The sequence below is a fragment of the Polyodon spathula genome, chromosome 2 (genome assembly GCF_017654505.1).
Source record: "Polyodon spathula isolate WHYD16114869_AA chromosome 2, ASM1765450v1, whole genome shotgun sequence".
NCBI lineage: Eukaryota > Metazoa > Chordata > Actinopteri > Acipenseriformes > Polyodontidae > Polyodon > Polyodon spathula.
The window spans coordinates 86252097-86271284 of record NC_054535.1 but is presented as its reverse complement, the minus strand read 5'-3'; the positions used below and the strand labels follow the sequence as shown (position 1 = coordinate 86271284).

General features: G+C 36.2%; 2 protein-coding genes across 3 annotated transcripts in view; one reads left to right on the top strand and one right to left on the bottom strand.

The window, feature by feature from the left end:
• Window positions 1-6023, bottom strand: part of LOC121302827 (colorectal mutant cancer protein) — a 148574-nt gene extending 142551 nt beyond the window's left edge. Inside the window, exon 1 of one of the 2 annotated variants that reach the window (XM_041233098.1) lies at window positions 5685-6023. In XM_041233098.1, coding sequence (XP_041089032.1) covers window positions 5685-5812 — 128 coding nt within the window. In that variant the 5' untranslated portion in view covers window positions 5813-6023. The remainder of the gene's footprint in view (window positions 1-5684) is intronic. The other variant, XM_041233090.1, reaches the window with a different exon arrangement.
• Window positions 6024-11257: 5234 nt separating this feature from the next.
• LOC121302825 (3'-5' RNA helicase YTHDC2) overlaps window positions 11258-19188 on the top strand; it is a 38272-nt gene continuing 30341 nt past the window's right edge. Inside the window, exons 1-9 of the mRNA XM_041233074.1 lie at window positions 11258-11337; window positions 12571-12733; window positions 14538-14628; window positions 14752-14948; window positions 15254-15456; window positions 15831-15997; window positions 16630-16732; window positions 17149-17305; window positions 17689-17796. Of these exons, the coding sequence (XP_041089008.1) occupies window positions 12574-12733; window positions 14538-14628; window positions 14752-14948; window positions 15254-15456; window positions 15831-15997; window positions 16630-16732; window positions 17149-17305; window positions 17689-17796 (1186 nt within the window). The 5' untranslated portion in view covers window positions 11258-11337; window positions 12571-12573. The remainder of the gene's footprint in view (window positions 11338-12570; window positions 12734-14537; window positions 14629-14751; window positions 14949-15253; window positions 15457-15830; window positions 15998-16629; window positions 16733-17148; window positions 17306-17688; window positions 17797-19188) is intronic.

The following is a 19188-nucleotide window of genomic DNA, read 5'->3' as shown; positions in this document are numbered from 1 at the left end:
GTTTTTATTTCTACAGATTATAACTGTAAGGAGAGATCTCCTGTTCAAACAAAACAATGAAAATTAGGCTCTGGGCAACAACTATATTAACAGTAGTGGACAGAATAACATCAAGTTGACTATAAAATTAATCTGAAACCACAAAAATAACAAATATTTTGAAAGACTAGTTAACTGAACAGTATGTGGTATTGATAAAATGAAGCTGAACTATCATTGCTACTTCCTGGGTTGTACTTAGTCTTGAAATATCTTGTTCATCTTAAATCACAAGTAATTTTGTACTTCTTCATCCAAGGTCAATACTAAACCAGCGAATGAACAGTGGATCAGCCCGTGAAAACTTTTTTTTTTGAGAACATCAACTATTTGTATCCAAATAGAGCACCCCACTACAAGAGAGGTATACGTCAAGTTTGAAAAGGTTTCACAGGCTAACCTGTTCCAATCTGTTTGTCTTTATACCACAGATGATGTGACAAGGAAATTAAATGGTTGTACCAGAACTCCAGATAAGCTGATGACTGGGTGTTTTACACCTTGAAAAAATATGAAATACGGATGCTATTTAAATTCAATGCATAAAGAATACGCATAGCAATCTGCTGCGCTGCTTAAGTTAGCATGTTATCAAGCTTCTTGTACGCTGTCGGTTCCCAGCGTCTCAGTGATCGATTGAGAATATATACTGCATGCGGAAGATAGAGAATAGATCGTAGAAATGCCAGGTCAGCTAACTATAGCCTTCCTGGGAATTGCTTGTTAGCAAGACACTTTACGCAACAATTCATAAAAATGAAGAACCACAAATCACATAGTACAGTGACCACTGACATGCAGTGATTAAGATGTCTGTATTGAGCTATAGGGTCCTACTCGTTGGACCACAGAAGCAACAAGTAAAAACAGTTAATTTGATCTTATGTATTCTCGATCAATATTGTAAGTAAATGTTCGAGTGACTGCTAAACTTGGCTGGGACCATGTAAAAAATGTGTACCATCAGAAAATGTGTTTAATTCGAGTTAATTCTAAGGAGAATTGACTGTATAAAAGTACTGCACACATGCAGTATGTATTTACAGTACAAACGACTCTACAGGATCCCCATCACCAGGGACAAGCAGGGATGTATAGTATAGTTTCTCTTTTGCTAAAACGGTTTTATGTGCTGTAAGAAACAAGTAGCTTTATGCTCACAGTAAAAGTATACATTATTTAAATGCCTTGTAACATTAATCATCCAATACACAAAGGCAGGATTAGGCCTACCTCATCACTTGCTCGCCAAGAACCAAAACAAGAAAACTAAAAACAGTGCTTGCTGTTGCAATCAAACTTGCTTTAACAAAACATCAAGTGAAATACTTAAAGTGTGAGTAGCCACAACTTCTTACAATAGAAAACTACTTTAAATTCCTCCTAAGAGTGAAAAAAGGCCAGATTTTAAAACTCACTTTATGAAAATACAATGCAATCTCATTTTCTAATGCTTTCTTTAACATTAACATTTCCATTAAGAAACTGTTTAAATTTGAAACAGAGGAAGGCTATCCGGCAATACTAAAAGCCTGCCTAACTGAAAGAGAGCAAATTAAGGATGCTGAGTTCACTTTTTCAGGGTAAACAGAGTAATGCACTTCCAATAGCTTCCAGGGTCTAGCAAGGGTGATATACAATAATAAAAAAAAATCTCTATTCTAGACCATACAGACAGTTCAACAAGATGGGAAGCAAATATTACTTTACTCAATGTTGTGATTAAACACAAAGCAGAGATTCCAAGCACTGCATTATATAGCACCAAAAGAATGCCTAAAAGTTAAAGACTCAATAATCTTAAGTCTGTTAATTAGCGCCCCAGTGTAGAAACAGTCCCGAATTACTTCAGTAGACTGAGACTAGTTGATTTGAAAGGCATACAGGCCATATCTTTTGATGTTACAGCTACAATAATTAGGGACAGAAAAAAGTGGGGTTTTGTAAACAAACACACAACATGTCCAGGTGCATAACATAAGAGGAATGTTATCTTAGAATGGAGTATGTACGTAGGAGGAAGACTGGAAACGTGAAAAAGTGCAAGGTCTGTCTCCTTGAAATGGTCAGAGGTTAACAACATGGCAGTGAAATGGTTCATTATTGCTGGACAACACCTGTTAACGGAAATTGACAGAGATGACAGAATACAACATGAAGACAGTACCAAATTGTACCCTCTCTGTACAGCATTCAGGATTTAGAGAGACTTCAGTTCATATAAAACATGAAGTCATTAACTCAGCTGTTTTTTTTTTCTTCTTCTCTTAAGAACAAGCCAAGCAATTTGGAAATATTTAGCTTGCACATACAGTATAACCAATTCCATGCTTGTGTTTCATACTGCATTTGCATGGTAAAGCATTTACTTAGGGAGGTCTTTATTAAGTGTCTTTACAACTGTCTACATGTTTTACCAAAGACAGTGGCGCATCTGAACCATGACACAGCTTTAGAGAAGTGGCTCATCTTTTCAGACATCTGGGAAAGGCTTCCCCACATTCTCACCCACAAGTCTACATCGACTGACCTTCAAATGAAACAATTAATAGCAGGTGCCCTGGATAGCCTGGCCAACCTCAGTTAATAAACTGCACTTAACTAGCCTGCAGCCTCAGAGCTGCAGGACACAACATCAAAGGGACCACAAATCAGACACAAAAGCAAAACTTCATGTTGGTGCATTCTGAGCCATATGATATTGTCAGGTAACAGGTAATGTTTTAACAAAAAAAAAAGTTTTACTAGCAGCCCTTTTAAAAAAAAAAGTTAATATAGCATTACTGTGCTTTTTATATTACTTTTTTGAAGGTCAGATACGGTAAGTGCAACACAACAATGCTAAATTGACAATGTGTGCCATTTTGTCCATATTTAATTTGGTTTAATATCCTATTATGTGGTGTGTGTATAATTCTCCATTTCTGTTTCTCTCATTGTTTACCACGCTTACTAACTCATATTTTTTTAACCACAACCACAGTGGCTGTTCAGAAAAGATGAATTTTTGCGTTGAAGTTTTAGACTGGCCACAAGGGGTGTGAAACTTGCATTTCACGTGTTTTTTCAGCACAAAACAGATATTCATGAAACCTTTGATCTTTGACCTGTGACCGTCATTAGCCCCATAAGGCCCCTCTGAAATGGTTTATTTATATATATATATATATATATATATATATATATATATATATATATATATATATATATATATATATATATATATATATTATTATTTTGCAAAAGTTTTAGGCAGGTGTGAAAAAATGCTGTAAAGTAAGAATGCTTTCAAAAATAGACATGTTAATAGTTTACATTTATCAATTAACAAAATGCAAAGTGAGTGAACAGAAGAAAAATCTAAATCAAATCCATATTTGGTGTGACCACCCTTTACCTTCAAAACAGCATAAATTCTTCTAGGTACACTTGCACACAGTTTTTGAAGGAACTCGGCAGGTAGGTTGGCCCAAACACCTTGGAGAACTAACCACAGTTCTTCTGTGGATTTAGGCAGCCTCAGTTGCTTCTCTCTCTTCATGTAATCCCAGACAGACTCAATGACGTTGAGATCAGGGCTCTGTGGGGGCCATACCATCACTTCCAGGACTCCTTGTTCTTCTTTACGCTGAAGATAGTTCTTAATGACTTTTGCTGTATGTTTGGGGTCGTTGTCATGCTGCAGAATACATTTGGGGCCAATCAGATGCCTCCCTGATGATACTGTACTTATCAGCTTTGAGGAGACCATTAATTCTGACCAAATCCCCAACTCCATTTGCAGAAATGCAGCCCCAAACTTGCAAGGAACCTCCACCATGCTTCACTGTTGCCTGCAAACACTCATTTGTGTACTGCTCTCCAGCCCTTCGAAGAACAAACTGCCTTCTGCTACAGCCAAATATTTCAAATTTTGACTCATCAGTCCAGAGCACCTTTTGTCATTTTTCTGCACCCCAGTTCCTGTGTTTTCGTGCATAGTTGCTTGGCCTTGTTTCCACGTCGGAGGTATGGCTTTTTGGCTGTAAGTCTTCCATGAAGGTCACTTCTGACCAGACTTCTCCGGACAGTAGATGGGTGTACCAGGGTCCCACTGTTTTCTGCCAATTCTGAGCTGATGGCACTGCTGGACATCTTCCGATTGTGAAGGAAAGTAAGCATGATGTGTCTTTCATCTGCTGCAGAAAGTTTCCTTGACCGACCACTGCTTCTACGGTCCTCAACGCTGCCCGTTTCTTTGTGCTTCCTCAAAAGAGCTTGGACAGCACATCTGGAAACCCCTGTCTGCCTTGAAATTTCTGCCTGGGAGAGACCTTGCTGATGCAGTATAACTACTTTTTGTCTTGTTGCTGTGCTCAGTCTTGCCATGGTGTATGACTTTTGACAATAAACTGTCTTCAGCAACCTCACCTTGTTAGCTGAGTTTGGCTGTTCCTCACCCAGTTTTATTCCTCCTATACAGCTGTTTCTGTTTCAGTTAATGATTGTGTTTCAACCTACATATTGAATTGATGATCATTAGCACCTGTTTGGTATAATTGTTTAATCATACACCTGATTATATGCCTACAAAATCCCTGACTGTGCAAGTGTACCTAAAATAATTGATGCTGTTTTGAAAGCAGAGGGTGGTCACACCAAATATTGATTTGATTTAGATTTTTCTTCTGTTCACTCACTTTGCATTTAGTTAATTGATACATATAATCTATTAACATGTCTATTTTTGAAAGCATTCTTACTTTACAGCATTTTTTTTTCATACAAACTTTTGCACAGTACTGTATGTATGTATGTATGTATGTGTGTGTATATATATATATATATATATATATATATATATATATATATATATATATAGATGGAGAACGGAATAGATATAATAGGTATATAGCTCTCTCGGACACAAATACGTCCGACGAACGTGAAAACTTGCAGCTTTTGTGGTGTTACAATAGACCAAAGGTGCAATTGACCAGTTTCCACTAACTCTCTCAAATAACATTTCTTTTCCTTTCGAAAGTGTCCACATTGACTCAAAATTAACAATTAAGTTTCTTGTTTGTTCCAGTGTGAATAACAACAAAATGCTAATAATAATAATAATAATAATAATAATAATAATAATAATAATAATAATAATAATCTTATTAGTATTGGGAATGTTTCAAATGTCTACTGTGTGTGCCTTTTTGGCATATTGACTAAGACTCTGCAATTTAATTACTTACTTTCTTTTTTTAAGCCCCGGCTCTAATAGTGCAAAAATAATTTTGACATTGTACTTGTACATTGGCTTGTACTAGTTGTATCATTTATACTTGAAACTATCTTAACAACACTGTGAGCAAAAATGTGGGGGCCAGTCTCCCCTCTTGGTGTCTTTGTAGAGCAACATTCTCAAACGTGCAAGAGTCAGTTACATGCAAGAAACATGTTTGAGCTAATAAAAATGAAAGGGAAATGGTGAAGACTCTAGACCGAAAACTGTGTTTTCTAAACTTTGAGTGCCGTGTTAGTTCCCTGTCGCAATGACCCCACTTACTTCCAAGAAAAAGTTGCAGAAAAGTTTGGTTTGTTTTCCCTTCCCTTCCCTTCCCTTCCATTCTCATTCCCTGGCCCTGCTCTCGCCCTACAAATGTTACCTGCTGATGTATCCGTCACCGTCCCCGTCACAAGTCTGGAAGAGCCGCCTCATCCTCTCCTCCTCGCCGGTGCTGGATGTGTCACTGCTGCCGCTGCTCACACTCACCTCCACCGCAGCCGCCGCCATGATCTCCCCAATGGCAAGCTTCTCTTTTCCGCCCGCACGATCTTAAGTGTCGGATCTCAGCGAAAGCACAGCAGAAACATTCGATGGTTATCCCTCTCTGGGGCTAAGGCACAGCGCACAATGCAAACAACACTACCAGCTGCGCGCGCACATTCCATTCCCGGCACGCTGTCTGACAGAGAGAGGGCTATCTAGGGTGTACGAGCTGGCTCATTGTGTTGAAAATAAAAATAGTGGAATCTGGTGTCTTGTAAGAAACATTAAACATTAAATAATTTAGATACTAACAGCTCACTTATTTATTTATTTATTTATTTACTTTTCCATAATGCAACTATTGCCTTATGCTGTTCCATATTGTTATTGCGTATTTGATAATACATATTATTTAATGTGATATGTTATTTTTCTGTTGAATTGTTCTTAATTACATTTTTAAATTAAAAACAGAAAAAAAAGCCTAAAGCAGAATAATTAGAATCAGAAAGTGCTTTGTGTTTTCCTTTATGCATTTTTCTTGTTGATGAAATGTCTGTGAAAAAAAATTGTCAATCCTGTTGTGTAATTCCTGGTGCGCCCATGCTGTGTCACAAAATGTTGAAATAAAATACCCGTAGTTCGTCTGCTCTGTGTGTGTGTCTGTTGTAATATACTACAATTGAACACGTATTTTCCAGCCTCAGTAGGAACTTCATTTGTTTACCATTGCATTTGATGTTTATGCAATATAACGTGGCCCAAATATTACATCATGGAACGCCTAATTTATATATATATATATATATATATATATATATATATATATATATATATATATATATATATTCTATTTTGTTTTTTAAAATAAAATAGAATTAAGAAATTGGTTTAAAGACAATACATTATATGTAATATAATATAAGACATTTTTTAATACTACAAAATTATGGAAGTTTTTTATAGGGTTCCAAAAAAAAAGCCCAAGGAAGTTTTATAGAGTGGCAAAGTGGCTTGGCTTGGCTGTGGCCTGGCTAGTGCTGAATTTTGTTACTGCCTTCAACTCATTCATTCAACATCATACCATAAATGAATCATAATGTATTCATAAATGAATACATTAACATTAATGCTTGCATAAAATAAAATAAATTTGGCATCAAGCATTTTATGTGTATATAATGATTTTATAATAAATATGCAATATATATATATATATATATATATATATATATATATATATATATAGTATATAATATAAAACAATGTTCTTTATTTACTTCAAAGCAGGTGTAATTAACCAAGGAATGTGACACAAAAAAATGGTAATACATGTCGAATAATCTGTGGTTTTCTGGGAATTAAAAGAAAATGAATACCATCAAGGGGTTCTGTGACATTATGAAGATTGAGTGATGAATGCAATGTCACATTCTTTTCTATTACGCAAAGATTAAAGCTATAAAATACATGCTGTTATATTGCATTCATTAGCTGATTTTTAATTTTCGGTTTGGGTGTTGAATATTAAGTAAATGAAGAATTTTTAAATGACATGCCTTGTACAGCAATGAATTATATCTCTATATTAAAATCTAAATATCACTCTTCAGTCCCTTAACTCCCTATGAATCCTGCTTTTTGCCCAAAGGTAGTTGACCACCCCACCTTCCTCCTCCGCCTCCTCCTCTTCACCACCTTCCCACTTACTTTCTAAATGCAATGCAAATAAGGTGAAAGCATGTCAATTTTAGAATGAGTTGTTTTGTTAGTAGTTTAGAACATTACAATGATGGTATGTTGGTTGTGGGGTTCGCAATTGCTAAGCTGTTTTGCAATGAACTCTCAACTGAGTTGAATAATAATAATCGTCTGTGCCAATCTGCTCCACATATTGGATCCAACAGGTCATTAACAAGTGGTCATTCTGTTCAGTTGGTTTTAAATACATGTATGACTGTAGGCTACAGTATTAATCAGATATTATCATTCACATGCATACAGTATTTACTTAATGCGTTTCTAAATTAAAAACACTGGAAGACAACAAATGATGTCCTGCCAATTAAAACAATAAACAGAACTTGCTAACAGTTAAAATCTTTATTTTATTAAACAAGAAAACTGTTGAAAAAAAGACATGTTCAATTTCATGATCGTACTTGGATTCAAATTGCAAGTTTCTAACTGTCAGAATTTGTTCACTCTATTGCTGAATTACAGTAGTAATTTACTACACCAAATATGCATAGCTGATGCCTTGTTCAAAAAACATTCTCTTGGTGTTAGTACTGGAGTGAAGTATTGTGTAAACAGTTTCAAGTTTGCTGCTGTTCCCCAAAATACTGAGTGAATTCCCAGACTGTTTTTTGCATCTGTAACTACTGCGCCGGTATCGGGAACATTAAGTCCCTTCTTTTAATTGAGCTTCCTGTAACAGAGAGCCCCCGATATCTTCCTAGTTATACAAATTGAAACAAATATCCGCATTACTTTAGTATCTGCTAGAATTCAATAACACAGTGACATCTATACCACGGTAGACATAACTGCATGACTTTTTGAAAACATGTAGTATAAATAAAGTTTTAACATTGGAAATACTTTTCTAATGGAAATTTAAGCTCTTAATTTAGGGGTTTTACTGGACAGCAGTGTCTTCCCATGCCTATTAAAATATATGCTAACAGAGGGTTATCTTGTCAGTAAAGGTTAACACCCAATGGCAAATTTCCTTCTAAAAGCATCGAAAAATAGTAACTTTTTTTTTTAATGATTTGCCTTTGCTGGCCGTTGAACCACTATGCTTTTTGTGTACTGATTATCCTTCTGCTGATCCTTCTGAATTGGGCAGGGATCTGGATAATAGGTAGGCACAAACATTATAATGTGATGTAAGGATTTTGCCTTGCACTTGGGCAATTGCTGAACCTCCAAATACTTTGCAATTATATAAGTGGGTAATTAAGAGCTGTATAAAACCACACCCCACCATTCACTGACCTCAGAGGCTCTCTGTTTACTGTTTCTTACAATAATGCTGGGAGGAGGTGACTCTTGCAGAAAACATTCAATAACATAGGACTGCCCTTGACATGCTGAAAATGTAATTACACCAGATCCCATGGGAACATTATTATCCAGGGCGATAAGTTAAGTCACCTTGAAAATTCGAATGAATCAAGTCTAATTAATCGATAGTGCGTTGCTGATGGCTCTGTTGGTAGCTGACCAGGGTGGCACCAAAGTTTTGTACTTGCTAGAAATCCCTTCTGTGTTTCGTACTGACCCAATGTACATGCAAAAAATAAGTAAATAAGTAAATAAATAAATAAAACAAATTCAATATCTGCTAGTAACAGGTTAATAATTACCTTTTGTAATTACAATATAGTTTAGTCGTATAATATAATGCCACTGTGATGGGCTCCCTCTGGTGGTTCCTGTGTAGTTTACAATGACTGCACTCTACATTATGTACCAGTAGCGCAATGGGTTATGTGTCTTGGAAGATTGATGATTCAAGCATCTCCTTTAGGCTTCTAAAGCTTGCACTGTGTAGCAGTGTTAAACTACAGTATCTTTAAACTCTATAGCCATGAAGACCTTTCAATTGACCTTTTGAGGCCACATTTATGAGTGTCTTTCATCTCTGAACTAGACTAGAGGTCGTCATCTTAGTGGCCAAGAGTAACCTAATCATTACAATTAAACTATATATATATATATATATATATATATATATATATATATATATATATATATATATCCCGTTACATATATAGTGGATGGGCAATGTACTGTATATGCTGTTATGTGGCTGATAAATACATTGAATAAAATATTATTTCAAAGTGAACTGATGCCAGTTTATATGATGCACAGATCATGTAACACAATTAACAATTAAGTTACAGAACTTACCAGGCAAAGGCCCTTGGGGAAAATCCCAGATGAATTCATATACTGTTAAAGAGTTGCTAGTTCCATCACTGTTTAGATAATTAAAACAGACCCATCCTCAACATCTTGATAATGAGTTATCTAAATCTAGCAAGAACTAACCTAACAATGCAGCAGCTTCCAGGTCTTTGTGACTGATAGCAAAGTTGGGGGGAGTGTCAGTCTCTAGCAGAAAGCATTTAATAACATGTATCTCAACATACAGTAGATACAATTATTGTATTTACTGTAATTACTTAATGGGTGACAAGTCAAGTTGCCAAGACAAGTCTCTACAGCCTTGTCACAACAGCACTAACAAAAGATGGTCCATTTTTTAATTGCTATAATTACATTAGTTTTATGTTTATGTAGGCTACGGACTTTCATCAGCATGCAGTAGTGTAAGAACAGGTGTCATTAATTAAAGTCATCTCTCAGTCGGTAAGGGAGGCAGTAATCGGCAGGGGCTGTTTCTCCTCAGCAAACCCTGCTGACCAGGAGTCCAGTGTGCTCAGAACAGACACCTGCAGGGTTGGCCTTTGTCCCCCAGAGGGCAGTAGCTCAAAGTAATTGGGCACACTAAATAAAAAATAGAAAAGAGAAGCTTTAAATTAAGTTTTAAAGTCACCTTCGGACGTAATGAATGAATCAGAAAATAAACCTAAACAAGAACAAGAATGCATAAGATAAGCAAGTTGCAGTTTAAGCTTTCCAAAAGAGCTTTAGTTTACTCCTTTCTTAATTATTTTAATTATCCATGCAAAAAAAGCTAACATTTTCATTTTCTCACAGTAAAACATGTCTGAGAGTGCCTTTTTGAAAATGCACCAGAAAGTATGGGAGCAAGGGTCATCTGGTGGCTAACAAATTAGTCTACAGAATTCATTGTTGCACAGCACATTGCTTCAAATACCTCCAGTTATTTGTTTTTTCTAGAAAATTAATGCATTTCTGGGATTTAACTGAAAACCAATTTCTTATTAAAATCATATGTGTGTTTAAGATCGGAACATTATCTACAGAATACAATAAGCAGGTATACCACTTATTAAGCAAGCACTCTGTGTAAGCTAAACAGGCAACAACCAGAACCACAAGCTCCAGCACAGCACAGGTTTTTAATTTTGAGGTTGGGTATGTCTAAAACTGCACTGTCCCACCCTGCTTTGAAACCAGACATGGCTGGCTGACCAGTTTGTTTACTTTATTAGCTCAGGTAGTTTCAGCTGCAGGCAAACAAGCTTTCTCGGTCTGTGAACTATGTAAATAAAGGAGAAATACTTTTGAATAGTGATTATATTTTACAAGAAACATCTATTTAAAGGCTAAATCGGTCTTTTTAAATACACATTATAGCCTAAAATACCTCTCATGTTCTGATTGTGGTAACACATAAAATATTATATACAGATAACGTCAGACAAAATTGGTTCCATACGATTACTGCTCTATTCCGGCGCAACCTTTACCGTTGTTGCTGTGAAATGAGGAGGCGGGAGTATGGCGATGTAGAGCTAGTGACGTCACAGACAGTTTCCTGGGTTTGAAACCGGAGAGAAACGCGACCGGCTAAATACTGAAGCGGCTGATTGGGAAACTGAAAGGTTAATTCTACCTTATTCACATAAAAGTCAACGTTAGAAAATGTATTTGTAATTGGTTATATTAACACGAAATCCCATTTTACAAAATGTTATGGGCGTTTTTTGTAACACTGACGAGAAAGCTTGGCCTTGTGTGATTCTTTAGTGTTGGTCACACGCAGTACACAGTGGTTGAGTAAGGATTCAGGGTTGCAGTATTTGTTCTTTTTTTCATAGCAGTAAACTTGATTTAACGTAAAATATATGTTACACGAACATGTTTATAGTAGCTTTTTATTTCTATTTTTTGTTTAGTATTCGCTTTCTGTTTATTGTGTTGGAATTATGTCAATGTACAGTACGTACAATATTCTTCTTTTTCTGTCCTGCTGCTTGAACGATAAAAAAAATTAAAATACATGAAATTTCACCAAACAAAAATCGCAGGGCATAGAGTGGTAATACACCCTAGACACGTCATGTATTACAGCTACTTTTATTTTCCATACAGATCCTAGGTTGTGGTGTCCAATTTGTGGTGTTTGCATTAAAATAGTGTGAACCCTGTGAAGAGTTAGTACTGTGTTAGCTCACCATTCTTAGGAATATGGAACTACAAGAGAGTGTTGTTTTTGTCAAGTGACTTGTTTATGATTGGTTTTACTTTCAATTTAACAAGTATTTTGGTTTTACAGCAGTGTGACACACTGGGAACTAGCTGTAATCATTTAAAATGTCACCTGTACTGCTACACTTTTACTGCAGGACTTCAGGTTCAGTGGTAGGCTTAACCTCAAAGCTGAACTGAGAGAAGCTAATTGCATCCCATTTCATATCATGGTTAAGATTTTTAATTAAGCTTTGAAACTTGTCATTTGTAATCTTGTTCCTTGAAATGTAAGTTGTTTAGCCTGTAAGCAGTAACACTTAAATATCCCTTTGAAAATCAGTCACATTTTATTTTGTTTTGGTCATGAAGGTGAAAGAACACAAGCATGCATTTTGACAACACAAATGCCCATTTACCCTATGTAAAAAAATGTATCTGTAAAAAAGAAAACATAAAATTATGCTTGTGAGGCTGTAAGGCATATTTCAGACATCAGAATGAAGGCCTGTGCAGGGACCAATCGGCACAAGCTTTTGCATAATGTATGTGGGGTGGGGCTTAAAAAAAATTATATTGTTGTATAAGGCATGAACCACAATAGTTTGTGTTTTCTATAATGTAAGAAACTTTGCTATTTTAAACAGAAAATGTCACGGCCAAGTAGCTTGTCTCCAAGGCCAGGCATGTCCCAGTCTAGCCAGTCTGGTTCTTCAAGAGCTCGAGGGCTGAAGGATATCCGGATCGATGAAGAAGTTAAGATAGCTGTGAACATTGCGCTGGACAGATTTCGATACAGTGATCAAAAAGGTAAAAGCTTGGAGTAGCCTGTTGTTGGAAAATGGAACCAGAAGGCCTTGGATTCTATACAGTGCTGAGAAAAAGTTTGTGTACCCTTAGGAGTTTCACATATTTCACATATTTCAAACCTAAAATGTTATTAGATCTTAGTCTAAGTCCCAATAATAGATAAAAAAATAACCTGATTAAACAATTGACACAAATCCATGATACTTTTTCAACATTTATTCATCCACAAATGATTAAACATTCAATATCCATGTGTGAAAAAGTATATGAACCTTTAGATTCAGTAACTGGTAGCACCCCCTTGAGCAGCAATGACTTCAACTAAGCATTTCCTGTAACTGTTGGTCAGTCTCTCACATCGGTTTTGAGGAATTTTGGCCCATTCCGCCTTACAGAACTGCTTCAACTTGGTGACATTTGAGGTCTTCCTTGCATGGACAGCTCGCTTCAGGTCCTGCCACAACATGACTGACTTTAATTAGTCACTAGACCATTCTAAAAAGTGGAATTTCTTCTTCTGCAGCCATTCTTTTGTAGATCTGCTTGTATGTTTAGGATCGTTCCTGCTGCATGTCCCCCTTTCGGTTCAGCTTCAGCTCACTTACGGATGGCCTGACATTCTCCTCTAGAATCTTCTGATACAATGCAGAATTCATGGTTGTGTCAATGATGGCAAGCTGTCCGGGTCCTGAGGCAGCAAAGCAGCCCCAAACCATCACACTCCCACCACCATGCTTGACGTTTAGGATGAGGTTCTTCTGTTCGAATGCAGTGTTTGATTTTCATCAAACATAATGTTTCTCATCGAGGCCAAAAAGTTCTAGCTTTGACACGTCTGTCCAGAGAACATTGTTCCAGAAGTCTTATGGCTTATCTATGTGCTCTATGGGCAGTAATGGGCAGTGGTTTCCTACTGGCTATCCTTCCATGAACACCATTCCGGTTAAGTCTCACATTAGCCAAGGCGAAAGTGGCCTGCAGATTCTTGGATGTTACTCTGGGGTTCTTTGTGACTTCCTTGATGATTTTCTGGTTTGTTCTTGGAGAGATTTTGGTAGGATGACCACTCCTGGGTAGTATGACTGTGATCTTGAACTTTCTCCATTTGTAGACTGTCTGAAAGAGGACTGGTGGAGCCCCAAATCCTTAGAAATGGTTTTGTAACCCTTTCTAGTCTGATAAGCATCAATAACTGTTTTTCTGAGGTCCTCAGAGATTTCTTTTGATCGTGGCATGACTTGTTTCCACACACCTGTATGGTGAAGACCAAACTCACAAAGTTTCTGATCTTCATATAGGGTGGGGCCTCCCAAACTCACCCCCTGAAGATCTACCAAATTATTTAAACACCTGATTCTAATTATCCCCTTAATTTTTCACATACTCTGAATCTTAATTACTCATTGTTTGTCTAATTCATATATCATTTTGTTTCAAAAGACATGGCATTGGTTAATATAAACCCTACTGGATATTTAAGAAAAGATTTGATTCAGGAAGGCTGTCATGGTAAAACGATGGAATTTCCAAAATTGTCATTGGGGTTTACAAACTTTTTCTCAGCACAGTATGTCTGGCACACAGTAAACATCAAAGTGACTTGCTTTTGAAGAAATTTCAGTTATTTCCAAGAATGATTCATTCTGAGATTATACTGTCTTAGTGTATACATTTGATCCCAAAATGAATATCTGTGAAATGCTTATTTAAAGATGTAATGCATTACACTTCATTGTGGTCACACCTCACCTTATTATTATTATTGTTGTTGTTATTTTTATTTATTTATTTTTTGATGTTCTAGAAATGGAATTTCCATCTTCCTTGACTAGCACTGAAAGAGCGTTTATTCATCGTCTTGCACAGTCTTTGGGCTTGATTTCCAAAAGTAGAGGGTGAGTTCATATGTTTTTATCAAATATAGATTGCAGATATCTTGTTGGTTTAAAACAAATAATAATACTTACATAAAACAGTCATAATATTATGACAAATAAGTACTGTTATTGCTGTTCTAGAAAGGGGACAGCTAGGTTTCTTACAATAAAGAAGAAGGATGGATCTGAGGCAGCACAGTCTGTAATGAACTTCAACCTTTCCCACAACACTAAACATGTAGTGCGAAGTTTGCTTCAGAGATTTCCAGTCACTAACAAAGAACGGACTGATCTTCTGCCTAAAACTGAACGCGGAAGTTCACTGGCTCTTGAGGCTGGTAAGAATGTTTGTTTTCTTTCTAATTGTGTGCTGTATATGCTTTTAATGTGTATTAAGATTCTAATGTTATTCAGGGAGGAAAATAAAGCTCCCATTGCACAGCAGTTCCAAATTTCAGTAGGAGCTTGATTAGATGTCTCTGTGATTATAGACTCTTAAGTTTTGGTTAATTATGTTTATAGGAAAAGCTTGGAAGTTCAGACTGCTAAACATTTTATAAAAATATCAGAAGCCATTTAAAGAAACCATATAGTGCTAATCATGTAATTGCATCATAATAGTAACTTCTTGTCATGTGTTTAGAAAGTGTCAGAGATAAGAACAGGACAAGCGGACGCCTCAACAACGGGATCCCCCAGGTTCCTCCGCGGAGAGGGGAGTCGGATTTGGATTCCTTCAGGCGCACACTGCCAGTCTATGAAAGACGAGAGGAAATTGTAAAGATTATAAAAGAAAACAGAGTGGTGTTAATAGTTGGCGAAACTGGATCTGGAAAGACTACACAGGTGCGTTCATACAGTTATTAAACTTGGTAACTTATGGTGACTAAGTAATTGTTGAAATAGATCTGAAATAAAAATAATAATAATTGTGTGCATATTTACTAAAACAATATAGCAAACATTTATGCTAAAATACAAAGGCAACACAAATTTATTCTGATAAAGTGAATAAGTATACTCAAAGTCCTCATAGCACCAACTTTTGAAAATAACTTCCTCTGTCTCTCTTCTGTTCTTCACAGTCCTTTTAAATTATCTGTTTGTTCAGATGAAGATACAAGATGCCAGAAAATGTGACATAAACATTCTAATGGCTTTGACCTTTGAGACCTGCAGGGTATGTGGATGAGTAATTTCTTTGGTTTGTTATGTTCCAGGTACCTCAGTTTCTTCTTGATGATTCTTATGCGAATGGAAATCCGTGCCGTATATTCTGTACTCAGCCAAGGAGGCTAGCAGCCATTGCTGTGGCTGAACGAGTAGCTGCAGAGAGAGGGGAAAAGATTGGCCAGACAATTGGCTACCAGATACGACTGGAAAGCAGGTGAGAGCATTTTGAAATTATAGGAATTCGATTCTGTTGATTGTTGTTGTACCCAGTGCCAATGTGTAGAGTTCCTCTCCAAAAAGTATAGTGAATAGTATTTATTATACTTTTTAGGAAGTAGTATAATAAATAGTAAAATAGTAATAGGAAATAGTATTTAGAGCCATTCGAGTTCACTGCATAAAACCTCCTTTGCCTAACGGACAACCCGCTGAGAATGTAATCCAATACAAACAAGGCATCGATTTCTCTTCTGCAACTTCACACATCTACCCCTGTTTTTGTCACCGCACACGAAGACCTTCTGAATTGAATATCCTGTGTTGATTGAATCCATCCTGAATAGGGCATATCAGTGATGCAGAGAATGTTTGTTAAAATTGGCAAGTGTTTACCAGGTCGACTGGCCTGGAAAACAAATTAGTAGGTGAACAGACGCATCGTCACCACTTTGGGCGGCTGGGACTGCAGTGGCTTACTGCACGTTAGGGGAAGACATGCTTCCCAACTGTACCAAACGAGCATGAACAATTTAATTGCTAATAAGTACTCAGTTTCATAGTTAACAGTTCTCACACATTCTTGGCTGACTTTTCCCGATCTGATATTTGCAAATAATTGTTGTACAGAGTTTCTCCAAAGACACTGCTAACCTTCTGCACTTGTGGAGTACTTCTGCGAACTCTGATGGCAGGGGATGCCACCCTTTCAACTGTTACACATGTAATTGTGGTAAGAAAAAATATAAAGCATAATACTATTATTTTCATGGAATACTGATGACTAAATGTTTAAATTAAATTAAATTAAAAACTGTTTTAAATTTATATGAGGTTACAGTAAGGCAAAAATGTAGCTGGTTAGATGAGTGAACCCAAGGCAAGATAAGCACAGTCAGGGAGTATGTGAGAAATTGAATTCCTCAGATACATGGTAAGAATTGTTGTTTCTTTTATAAGTATCTTTTATGGCAGATCACTGTATCAATGATATAGATCACATACTTTAAGATAGTGTTCTCTCACTTTTGGTACACAACAGTAGTCTACGATTCTATTAACCAAGCCTTTGTACATTAATAATGTGATAACATTTTTCTTATTGCATACTGGTGATGTAATGCATTCCCTTTGTCTTCTCTGTGATAGGATGAAGTGCATGAGAGAGATGGACTAAGTGATTTCCTGCTGATAAAATTAAGGGATATGTTGCAGAACCACTCTTCTTTGAAGCTCATTCTTTCTAGTGCTGCTCTTGATGTTAATCTGTTTATAAGATACTTTGGCTCCTGTCCAGTTATTTACAGTAAGTGAACATATTAGCAAGAGGAACGTGCCTTATGTGCCAAATACACCATTTGTAAATACACTAAATGAAATATGGGGTTAAACACAAAGAAGTGTATTGAGCCTTCAATCTGACTCAAACTAACTGTGTACACCCTTGTGTAGTTTGTATAACCTATATATGATATATATATATATATATATATATATATATATATATATATATATATAGTTTATATATAATATATATATAAAATCTCTCTCTCTCTCTCTCTCTCTCTCTCTCTCTCTCTATATATATATATATATATATATATATATATATATATTATATATGATATATATTAGTAAATATTAAGTTGTTATGTTTGTCACATTTTTTAATATTTCAGGTTTATTCAGGGAATTTCATTGCATTTGAAGTAAAGGAACTATTTCTGGAAGACATCTTACGGACAACAGGTTACACAAACAAAGATATGATGAAATACAAGAAGGAAAAGCAAAAAGGTAAAAAAAAAAAAAAAAAAAAAAAAGTGTTGAGGTTTATCATTTGCTTTTAAGTGTGAAAAAAGTTTTATGGATTGTGACTTGGATTTTGAGCACCATCGCAATCCCATGATTAACTAAAGTGCAAAGTTCTGCCTGAATAAGATCTTTGCATACAATAAAATAGCTGATTATCCCTGGGATTTCATTTTAATTGTGACATGGCATTTGTATAAGTACCAGAAAACGAAAATGATCATAACCGTGTGCAATTATTTAACCCTTTGCAACGTCCATTTATTCTGCGGCTATCAGGAACAAAATAAAATTTCAGACCATGTGCTGTTCAAATTGAAATAAAGTGACTATTTGCATAAAACAAGTAACAAAGCAGTGCAAGTCCAAATGGTACCCTATACAAAGACAACAGTACCAATTTTTGAACAAAAAACATGTTTTTTTGGTTTTATATATATATATATATATATATATATATATATATATATATATATATATATATATATATATATATAATATATTATACACACATATATACAGTGCCTTGCAAAAGTATTCAAACCCCTGACCAATTCTCTCATATTACTGAATTACAAATGGTACATTGAAATTTCGTTCTGTTTGATATTTTATTTTTAAACACTGAAACTCAGAATCAATTATTGTAAGGTGACATTGGTTTTATGTTGGGAAATATTTTTAAGAAAAATAAAAAACTGAAATATCTTGCTTGCATAAGTATTCAACCCCCACACATTAATATTTGGTAGAGCCACCTTTCGCTGCAATAACAGCTTTAAGTCTTTTGGGGTAAGTATGTACCAGCTTTGCACACAGTGTCGGAGTGATTTTGGCCCATTCTTCTTGGCAGATTTGCTCCAGGTTGTTCAGGTTGGTTGGACGACGCTTGTGGACCGCAATTTTCAAATAGTGCCACAGATTCTCAATGGGATTGAGATCAGGACTTTGACTGGGCCACTGTAGGACATTCACCTTTTTGTTCTTGAGCCACTCCAATGTTGCTTTGGCCTTGTGCTTGGGATCATTGTCCTGCTGAAAGGTGAATTTCCTCCCAAGCTTCAGTTTTTTAGCAGACTGAAGCAGATTCTCTTGCAGTATTTTCCTGTATTTTGCTCCATCCATTCTTCCTTCAGTTGTAACAAGATGCCCAGTCCATGCTGATGAGAAGCATCCCCACAGCATGATGCTGCCACCACCATACTTCACTGTAGGGATGGTGTGTCTTGAGGCATGGGCAGTGTTAGGTTTGCACCACACATAGCGCTTTGAGTTTTGGCCAAAAAGCTCTATCTTGGTCTCATCTGACCACAAAACCTTTTCCCACATTGCAGCTGGGTCATTCTCATGCTTTCTGGCAAACTCCAGACGTGCTTT